The sequence below is a fragment of the Sinocyclocheilus grahami genome, unplaced genomic scaffold, assembly GCF_001515645.1.
Source record: "Sinocyclocheilus grahami isolate Dianchi unplaced genomic scaffold, SAMN03320097.WGS_v1.1 scaffold243.1, whole genome shotgun sequence".
Classification (NCBI taxonomy): domain Eukaryota; kingdom Metazoa; phylum Chordata; class Actinopteri; order Cypriniformes; family Cyprinidae; genus Sinocyclocheilus; species Sinocyclocheilus grahami.
Window position 1 is genome coordinate 693,547 of NW_015505422.1, and position 11,018 is coordinate 704,564.

The 11,018-nt window shown below is 36.7% G+C and overlaps 2 protein-coding genes across 2 annotated transcripts in view; one reads left to right on the forward strand and one right to left on the reverse strand.

Moving 5' to 3' along the window:
• Positions 1 to 7,361, forward strand: part of LOC107598045 (wings apart-like protein homolog) — a 17,071-nt gene extending 9,710 nt beyond the window's left edge. Inside the window, exons 7-11 of the mRNA XM_016289288.1 lie at positions 452 to 644; positions 1,303 to 1,309; positions 2,557 to 2,645; positions 3,998 to 4,093; positions 5,540 to 7,361. Of these exons, the coding sequence (XP_016144774.1) occupies positions 452 to 644; positions 1,303 to 1,309; positions 2,557 to 2,645; positions 3,998 to 4,093; positions 5,540 to 5,605 (451 nt within the window). The 3' untranslated portion in view covers positions 5,606 to 7,361. The remainder of the gene's footprint in view (positions 1 to 451; positions 645 to 1,302; positions 1,310 to 2,556; positions 2,646 to 3,997; positions 4,094 to 5,539) is intronic.
• A 1,871-nt stretch (positions 7,362 to 9,232) lies between these two features.
• On the reverse strand, positions 9,233 to 9,853 carry atoh1c (atonal bHLH transcription factor 1c). The gene has a single exon (XM_016289289.1). The coding sequence runs from the start codon at positions 9,851 to 9,853 to the stop codon at positions 9,233 to 9,235; it is 621 nt and encodes a 206-aa protein (XP_016144775.1).
• Between the last annotated feature and the right edge of the window lie 1,165 nt (positions 9,854 to 11,018).

An 11,018-nucleotide genomic window follows, 5' to 3' on the forward strand; every position in this document is an offset into this window, starting at 1 on the left:
TAAGTCATTATTACGAGAAAGTTTCTCATTATTACGAGAAACTAAGTCATTATTATGAGAAAGTTTCTCATTATAACGAGATACTAAGTCATAATTTTTAGAAAGGTTCTCATTATTATGACTTACAGAATTATATATTTTTTTATTCAGTGGGGAAACGGGCTTCCATAGTTTATCGCCCAGCCCTAGTTCACACTGCTCTTTTCCATGTAATGAATGTGAATGAAAAGGGGGATACAACACCATGAAAGCTGTTTGACTTGTGCACTACACAAGATATCTAAAGCAATATAATAACTTTTGTGTAAGAAAATAGATAGGAAGAGTACTAAATGAAAGAATTGTAAATTTTTTCAGTGATCTGTCCCTTCAAGATGTTTTTGGATACTAAAATAATTTGCACTAATTCTTCGAAAGGACATAACATTTTTGTTTCGTCTGTTTGTTTTAGAGCGTTATGGCACTGTGAGGAGATGATCCAGAGGTACAGTCGAGAGGTGAACAGAGGCCTGTGCTCGTCGGGCACACCGCTGCCCTACTGCAGCAACAGCAACGTGGGCAAAGCTGTAGAAGACTGTATGCGAGCTATCATCGGGGTCCTGTTAAATCTCACACATGACAACGGTCAGTACAAAGACGAGGACGTTTAACAAAACAAACCTTCCACTTGGACTGTGAAGGAATGCACTGTAAAAGTAACAGTGTTAAAAAAAGCTACTTTGAAACTATAACTTACAAAGCTACTCTTAAAGGAATAGTTCACCCAGTAATGAAAATTGTCATCAATTACTTAGCCTCATTCCAAACCCATAACACCCTCTCCTAATTACATGCGATGCGACAAGATTCCAGCGACAAGCAATTTGGCTGTCCACACCAAACGCAACGTGACAGAATCAATCAAATATTACAGCCAGTCAGAAGCGTGTGTGGGTGATCTCTCTCTCTCTGGAAGCGCACTGCACTCGCAACGAAATGGTTTTTATAATCGAAAGTTTATAATCGAACTCATAAATATTTTTTACATCATTAAATGGACATACTGAGTGACTGAGACCATCTTTGTCATGGAAAAACGCTTGTTGGTTCGTATTTTTGTTCGCAGTTTTAAGGTACGTTAATTTATACACTTTCATTTATTTTTGAGATCTAAGGTAAACTATCTGTTGTTGCTTTCAGTATAGTTATATGGTCACGCAAAATGATATTCAAACTCACATTAGACACGTTTAACTTTGAATAAAGCACATAATCAGTACCTGAGATTATCACTGCCATATAGTTTGTATGTTGTTGTTCCAGCTGCGATGTCGCAGAAATAGAAAAAGTTTCTAAAATAGAAATGTCGCATGACGCCGTCACGGCTAGTTTGGACAAAACTCTGATTAACATGGAAAATATACCTTTTATCTAGGGATGCACCGATATGAAAATTTTGGCCAATACCGATAACCGATTATTCTTTATTTTTGAAAGCCGATAACCGATATGTTGGCCGATAAATCTATATCCAAATTGTTATATACTTTTTGAGAGCCTGATTACAAAAAAGGTCTCATCATTAAAAGCCACATCCCAAACACTTCAACATAAGCAGCCTAGTTTGAATGGTGTACGTTTTAAAAATATTTTTACTCTCCCATTACCAAATTTAGTCATAAAAAAGTCTTACAAATTAATAAAATAATGCATAAATGATGCAAACATGTCACTGGACATCATTACACGTGTAAAGAATCCAAATGAATGTGCCACAGATCAATAAAACAGAATATATGTTTGTAGTCATGATGCATTTAGCTCCTGCGTCAAGAATCCAAAGCACACTTAGTTCTTTTTCTGACATTTGCGCAATTCCGGATATTTTCTTCTGCTTTAAGATACAAAGCTAGTCTAATGCAAGGAAATATTATGTAATTGTCATCTGTAGTCAGCGAGTGCAGCTGCTTGTACTAGACCTTCATCTTCCTGTGTATTCAGTCTTAATTGTGTGGTGTTTTCTTTTGGTATTCAACAAACATAGTGGCGTAGCAAACTTAGCAAATATGTGTGTCCTTGTAACATCTGTGCCGGCGGAGCGTGTTTCCTCTTTTCCTCTTGTTTTTCCCAAAAAGGACATGAGAAACCATATAAGCACAAGCCATTATATACAGCGTGTTTATGTACATTCTGTAAAATAAGTGAGGCAGTCTGCTTTATTAGGGTTGTATAATCTTAAATACATTCTAAGCAATCTATCCTAAACTTTTGGATGGTTTTAAATGCATCACTGCTTCCACAAATAAATGTATTTAACAGCAAAAACTGTTTATTTTAAATGATAATATTAATAATTAGTATTAATAAAAGTAATTATTCTAAACTTGTGACCAATAATGTAATTAAAAGCTTGTTTGAAATGAAGACATTTTAGTGAATAAAAAGTTAACTCGCAACATTCATTTAAACTTTATTTAAATAAACATAGAATGTTCTTTTTTTACGAGATAAAAAAAAATCTGATATTTTTGAAAAAGGCCCATTTTAAGTAGCCTGTCATGTGATTTTTCTCTCCAGCTCTTCAGCATGCTGGCAAGCACATGGAGGACAGTATTGTGGCGTCATACACTGCACTGCTTTTGGGTTGTCTGTGCCAGGGGAGCCCTGTAAGTAACACACTTATTTCACCTCACCTCAATGTTTCCCGTTTTGTATCTTTGATTCATGTCTTCTGGCTCTGTCTGCTCAGAACCTGCTTTTCCTCATAAAGTGCAAAGAGTATTGTTTATTATTAATGTCAGGTATGCATTTAGCTCTGCTAAGACTACCACTGTTCGGCTAGATACCCTTTCTGTCCTGGACAAGTGCCGCTTGTGCCCTCAGTAGTGGAATGAGGCCACAGTCACTTTTAAGGTCAGGACAAACCCAGGCTAGACCAATAAGAGTACAGCGTTTACTGGTACAGAGTTCTTGTTGTTAATATTCCTTTTGCTTTTGCAGGGTTTGAGTGTTGTTTGTCTAAATTGCAGTTTTCTAGTTTCAGGGCAGGTATCAGAAGAAAGCTGCCCATGTTGTGTCTGGCAGTATTAATGGATTTATTTTCAGGACGTTAATAGGTGGGCTGTAGAGTCGGCTGTAATGGACTCCTCTGTTTCTCTCTCATACCACTCTGTTGCTTTCTGACTGACGTACACGGCCATTATCTGTCTCGGCAATAAACGGGGCCCAGACACAGACACAAAAAGAGATGGCATTTATACATGTTTGCACACTTTGAAGGTCAAGTTTGATTCTGTTTTGGAAAAACAGATTGACTCAAAATAGGGTTTCTTTAGGAAAGCGCATCTTCCTGTTTGCAGCTTAGATTCGTGTTAGGAGGCGTCAGAGGAGGGAAATATTTGATTTGTATCGGTTTCTGAAGATTGAGTACCATGGAGACTCAGAACGCATCGAGAAAAAAATGATGGCCAGAGATGGAGTGCTGCTACTTTGATCAACAGAAACGTACTTTAAAAATCTCCAGACTCTCTTTCAGCGCAGGCCTGAAGTGCACTGTAACCTCATGGGAGGAATGAGCTGCTAACTCTGTTGCTTTCTGACTGACGTACACGGCCATTATCTGTCTCGGCAATAAACGGGGCCCAGACACAGACACAAAAAGAGATGGCATTTATACATGTTTGCACACTTTGAAGGTCAAGTTTGATTCTGTTTTGGAAAAACAGATTGACTCAAAATAGGGTTTCTTTAGGAAAGCGCATCTTCCTGTTTGCAGCTTAGATTCGTGTTAGGAGGCGTCAGAGGAGGGAAATATTTGATTTGTATCGGTTTCTGAAGATTGAGTACCATGGAGACTCAGAACGCATCGAGAAAAAAATGATGGCCAGAGATGGAGTGCTGCTACTTTGATCAACAGAAACGTACTTTAAAAATCTCCAGACTCTCTTTCAGCGCAGGCCTGAAGTGCACTGTAACCTCATGGGAGGAATGAGCTGCTAATGCTGTGTCTCTCTTTCAGATGAATGTGACTACTGTGAGGGAAAACCTGCCAAAAGGGGATTTTTCAGTCATGACAGAGATGCTGAAGAAGTTCTTGAATTTCATGAACCTTACAGTAAGTGCACAAGAGTTAGCGATTTGACCAGTGGTGGCTTATATTATGATTGCTACAATATCAATTTCAGTAATTGATGCAACAGAATATCACAATTCGTTTATAGAATGATAGAGTGAGGGATGACATAGTGGCAGTCCTGGAAGTTAGCATCAGCCTGGTTCCATTGACAAAGCCAATAGGACTTCTCCAATTTTTTTATTGGAAAAAATAAGCTCTGTGACAAACAAATTAACCCAGCTAAATAGAATCGGCAGAAGTAAAAAGCTGAACCTAGGCTCTAAACAGAATGTGTCACAGTCGCTTCACTTCCATGTCACCATCACCTAAGGTTCTGATCACAAGTTGGAAAGTTTGAGTTCTGATAGTTTGCAAGAGTGTGAGTATAAACACAATGCAATGTCTTTAACAACCTCTGTAGTCCCATTTAGCCACTTGTTAGCAACCAACTTTAAGACAAGAAAAAGCTTTAAAAAAAACACAAGAGAGTATTACTGATATATTTCATGTCCATAGAATAACACCTGAAAATATTGGGTTGTGTTAACAATAAAGACCATTGGGACGATTGAACCGTACATTCAAAAATGATGTTATTTCCTGCAGCATAACTCTATTATATGCTTTAATAAAATAATACATACACACACACACAGTTTCTTTAAAATGACAAAAAATATCTACAATAAGTACAAGTAATAGCTATTTATTATATATAAAATAAATATATATTTAAATATATATATTTATATATATTTGATTATATTTAAATACATTTATTATATATAAATTTTCCTTCATTTTTTCAGTAATTAAATGATAGTCTGTAAAAAAAAAATTAAGAGAAAGTATAAATAAAGATACAAAGAGTAGTAATAAAGATACAAATGAAGGAAACTTGAAAAAGCTAGACTTTTTCAGGTGTTTTTAACGGCAGTAGCAACTATTCCCGTAAATGCATTTTTATTTTTTATTTTTTTAAGATGAATTAAATCAACACTTATTTTACAAAAATGAAAGCATCTATTGTCTATTGACAAGGCTTTCTGTTTTTGGAACTTTTACATAAGAGGGTAATATGTTTTATGTGCTCTTATTATGCGTAATTACAAACCAAACCTTAAACCTATAGAAGGTAATTGTTACTTATTAGCATTTGTGTAATTACATTGTAATAAGGACACGTTATAATAAAATGTGACCCATGAGAGAAATACCACTTCTGTTAATTGGCTAAATTGAACCACTATAATCTGAAAAATGGCCAAATATCGACTGATAAAACGGCCTGTCACTAGAAATTAAGCGACATGAATATAACAAGTAGGCAAGCATATGCGTGATCCTGCTGTAATATCAATACTAATGTTCTACCTCATTTTGTAAGGAAAACCAATAAAGTTATGCTTATTGACTGAACAGTTGCGTCTTTTTTGTCCCTTACAGTGTGATGTGGGCACCACGGGACAGAAGTCTATCTCCAGGGTCATTGATTATCTGGAACACTGCTAGTGTGTTTGCAGAGCTCCACACACAGACTTCAGATCACTGCTGCCCAACCCCAACACACCTGGAAAACAACCCACCATCATCATCATCATCATCATCAACCAGTACCTTCATCATTCAGACTGTAAAGAATTAAATCTAAAGCACATCATACTCCCAGAACTCTATTAAAAGGAGCTGTTTTGATTGAGTTTGTCACAATCTGTTCACCTATTTCGTCTTAAAATGTTTTTATCACGAAATAATTGTGTTCCTCGCATCACAATCCTCCCTAATCTGGCGTCTATTGATCAGTCGCCTTGGAAGCTGGTTTTCATTGGCAGAAATGGAGAGAGTGGCTTTGATAAAACTTGTTAAAGGATGTCTCCCCCTCTGTTTGTTTTATTCCACTCTCAAGTCTGTGAATTTAAAAGCGTTCAACACTGACCTGTACGATTGGAGGGCGAATCCAAAACCGCATTCGAAATTCTGGTCCTCTTTGAAATGCCGCAAAGACATGCCCTCCTGGTTCAAATCTATTCTCTTCGCTTCAGGATGTGCTCCCTTTGTGTTGCACAAATTCGTTTTTAATCGATATCGCTATGTCAAAGGTCTGCGAAGGAATAAATTACATCACTTCCCATTTCACTAGGGCAGGAAAGGGACAAAGCGTTTTTAGAATGTTGTAGTAGTCGTAATTTTTAACCGTATTTTCCAAATGCCAGAACGTTAACTTTAATGTTAACAAACTTGATGTCCAAACCTTATGTGGTTCAAAATCGACAGTCAGACTTATTAAATCGTGCAATATGCCGAATTATGCTTGGCTGCAGTACTGTGTTGTGCAAGAGAGAAATGATTAGGAATTTGAATGAATTCAAATGCGTTTTTGAAGCCAGGAAATGTCATCCATGGGTTTGGGTCATGGCTACATGGTAACCCTGAGTTCAGCGAAAATTCTGCATGCACTGCTACTGAGGTTTGGTCAGAGCTGAAGTTGCTGTGATAATTAAAGATAAGTGCAATAACCGTTTCGATGAACGCTGGTTTCCGTCTAGCCGTGACCTTGGGTTTTGGATGCCAACATCCATGTCAACGTGGATCTACATTTCAAGAGTTGGTGTCATAAACTACACACTGAATAAGTCCTGTTTTGTTTATGGTTGGTGTTTTTTGTACAAGATTGAATTTAGCACTTGACATCTCTCTGATAAGGCCAGTAGATTCCAATTTTGACCCAAACTTGTTCTGATCTTCTCAAGGTTGTTTTCAGAAGCGCTCTATTGTTTTTCTGCCTTCTCAAGCGATCGCCTTCAGGCATTTAGCTGCTGTTCATGACTGAAATAGACTGAAATAACTTCAATGCACACAGCTTAACGAAAGCAAAGCTAAGGATCATTTTCCCCCTCACCGCTTAACTGTTTTGGTTCACGGAACACTATGAGTTTTGAGTATTTTCTGTTCTGTTCTGGGCACAGTGCTGCAGTCTGTATCTGCGCTCCAAACATCACAACGGGATTGAATTCACACAGCGGGGAACTGAATGAAGCAACACGAACTGTAAATACTCGTAAATATTGGCTGTTGGAGAACTAGATAGACTACTTTTCTGAATCCAATCGTTTTATTTTATACCGCATTTTTCTCAGTTGTGTTTTTTGAGGTAAGAGTTATCGAAAAGCCAACTGCAGGAACATGAAATTTGTACCAATTTCAAAATAATGTCTTTGGTTACTTGTACATAATTTTAACGCAAATAAAATTGCTACTTTCAGTACTTTTTACTTGTCATCTTTGGTGTCTGATTGGCATATTACAAGGCTATTACTGTTGCTACAAGTGTTGGGGGTAATGCATTACAAGTAACGTGATTTACATAATCAGATTACTTTTTTAAGTAACTAGTAAAGTAAGGCATTCATTTTTAATTTAGAAGGAAATATCGGAGTTACTTTTTCAAATAAGTAATGCCAGTTACTTTGTTTCCCATGTATTGACTGACAGCTCTTGTGTTGCCATGTTGAGAGAAATCGGGAGTAGGGATGTTACGTTAACGATGAACCGCGAGCCGGTTGAAAATCGATTCAAATATGTGGCCCTGGAGCACAAAACCAGTCATAAGTAGCACGGTATATTTGTAGCAATAGCCAACAATACATTGTATGAGTCAAAATTATAGATTTCCCTTTATTCCAAAAATCATTAGGATATTAAGTAAAGATCATGTTCCCTGAAGATATTTTGTAAATTTCCTACCGTAAATATATCAAAACGTAACTTTTGATTAGTAATATGCATTGCTAAGAACTTCATTTGGACAACTTTAAAGGTGATTTTCTCAATATTTCAATATTTTTTTTTGCACCCTCAGATTCCAGATTTTCTAACACCGTGTTTACACCGTATGCAACAGTTGTCGCGTTGTCGCAGTTCATAAAGTGCCACCTGCTGGCAGAGAGTGAACTTGCGTCTCATTCAGCTCGTCTGCGGTTTCGTTCAGATATGTTTTATGTAGCATAATTTCACAAAACTAAAGTCAGACCATTCTGTTTTTGCTTCAAATTTCGAAATTATTCAGTCTAATTTAGATTAAAAACTGCTCATGCTGCATGTATGCTTTTCATTTACGGTGTAATTTCTTCAATCTCATTTAGTTCAAAATCGTGAGAAAATCGAATCGTGAAATCAAAATCATGAATTGAATCGTGAGTTGAGTGAACCGTTACAGCCCTAATCGGGAGTAAGTGCAGAAGCGTTGTGTGCCCTGATTCGGTGTTCTTCAAAATGAATAAAAACAGTCAAATGCAAACTCAGAATATTATACAAACCTGCAATAATTAAATGTTAAATAAGACAAATATAATTAGTGTTTAATCCCATTTTATTAACCAGTGTCTTTGCTACTGACCTTTGATGATCCAATTCAACCATACTAAGCAAAAATGACACATTTGTTGGTGTTTTTTTTTTTTTTTTGCTTAGTGTTAACGTTCTTCATCTGTCATATTCTTCTTTGTTTTACTTCATTTCACTTTTGGTGTGAAAGGGCTTTTACATTTGTAGAAATAACTTTTTTTATATTAAAAACAAGCAGATTTAAGAAAAGTAACTCAAACGTAACGTAAAGTATTACTTTGCATAAAAAGTAACTAAGTAACGTATTTAGTTACTTTTTTACGGAGTAATGCAATATTGTAATGCATTACTTTTAAAAGTAACTTTCCCCAACACTGGTTGCTACTAAATCAACTTTTTAACAAATTTAGGTGACACTTTTTGGTAGTCCACTTTAGACTTTTTACTAACTGTGACTAACTTTCAGTAGACTGCCTGCTTAATACCTGCAAACATTTTATTTTGATGGTTCCCCGAAAGACCAGCCAACAGTCTACTAATACTCTAATGAAAGTTAGTTGTAAGTTACTTAAGAGTTAGTAGAATCTCTAAAGTGGACTATCAAAACAAAGTTGATTGTGAACTCAAGAGAAAAAAGACAAGATTTTTCCTCTGAAAATATTTATTTGTATAGCATAAAAAAAGCAAAATATATAATTAATTCCAGAATATTTTATATTTCACTACAAAATGTCCAAACATTAATTCAGAATTTTTTATAATAAAAAAAAAAAAAAGTTGAATGCAATATCAGTGTCATTTTGCTCCATTGCTCCTCTCCATATAGTGAGAGTCCACTAACAGTTCAGGTGTTTTGGGGTCACAACAAGTGGGATGCACTAAATTCCCAGCATATGATCTTATCCTACAGGTTGCAATGTTTTTCTGCTCCGGTTTGGTCTCTTCGGTTGGCACTGAACCCTTCACAATGACCTGATCCTGCACGCCCGTCGCTAACATCGGGTAACTGAATTCCGGGTCGCAGTCTCTTTCCTCCAGCAGCTCGCTCAGAGTGCTGATGTAGATCTGTGCCATCTGAAGTGTCTCAGACTTGGACAACTTCCTGTCGCTCTCCACATTAGGGATGACGCTCCTCAGGCGGTCAAAGGCCACATTCAAGCCCAGCATCCTCCTCCTCTCGCGGGCGTTGGCGGCCAGTCTGCGGCGTCTCCGGGCTCGGGCGATGGCGCTCTGGTCTTCGTCAGGATATGCAAGTCCGGACAGCCGGAGCTGGACCAGAGCGCATGGTTCACAGCTCGCCCTCCCCTGCACCCTCTCCTCCCTCCAGCCCACTGTGGCTCCGGGACACGGGTCCGAGTGGGCTCTGTCTGCCTCTCTCCAGATGAACTGTGCGTAAGAGCCGTCTGGACGGGGCATTCTGAATGCTTGAGGATGAACTGTCCCTCTAGAGAACAGAGGAGCTGTATTTATTGGGGAGAGGCCACACATAATGAGGGGCGGGTGTGTGAGGGTCGTGTGCGCTGAGAAATGAATAGAAATGAGTCTCTTTGATAATGACCACAGGGAGTCTATTAACCCAGTTCATCAAAACTGGATTAGATGCGTGTGAGTGATCACTGACGGGCCTCCTGACACTCTGAGGTAAACATAGATTGCTGTAAACATAGATTGCTGTCTTTCTGCCACAACTACGCATATCAATAAACAAATATTTGTTAGACACCATTTTATTCATGCTTTCCACTTTTCAGAGTAGTAGTACAGCCTTCAAAGCTATGAAATGACACGAATGACACTTGTTGGCTGCTTCTTTCACTGTTCAGTCGAATTCATCCGTTAAAAATAATAATAAAAACTGTTTTTATATTAAAGTTTAAATTAAAAAGTTTGAGAATTTCTAAATTTATTAACGTAATTGTAAAAACGAAAGCTTTTACGTTTAGAGTTTTTTTTTAAGATCATGAGAAACAAATTCAAGTGTGTCCGAAGTGGTAATAATATCAGTATATATATATTAAAATATTATATATTGGAATATATAATGCTGCCTTTCTGCCACTGCTTAAAAGCTATAGGAAGTATAACAAATCTCTCTATATGGATGGATAGATAGCTTTAGCAAATTAAGTAAATTATTAAACCTCTGGTACTGCTTGTGTGTCGATTTTTATTTTTTAAATGAAATTAGTGTACTATATTTTATATATTTAGTTCAATAAATTTTAGCACAAACTTAAGTTTAGTCTCTTTATAAAGAAGGCATTTGGCAGATTATTGCTGACATGAAAAAAAAAGTATTACAAATAAAGCACAAAAATACTATTTTTAAATTTTTATAATTTTTTCAAAATTTTAAAATGTATAATAAATTTTCCAAAATCCATTTTACTCCAAAACTGCATTAAAGCCATGAATCTAAATAAGTTGCATTCCAAATTTATTTTATATATACACACATACTGTATATATAAGCTTTCAGTAAGATTCTGTTTGGGCACAGAACCAAACATTTCCCTAGGTGAAATTCGCTAGTCATTTTTGACTGTGAACTGTACAAGCATGACTATTTTTCAAATCATGT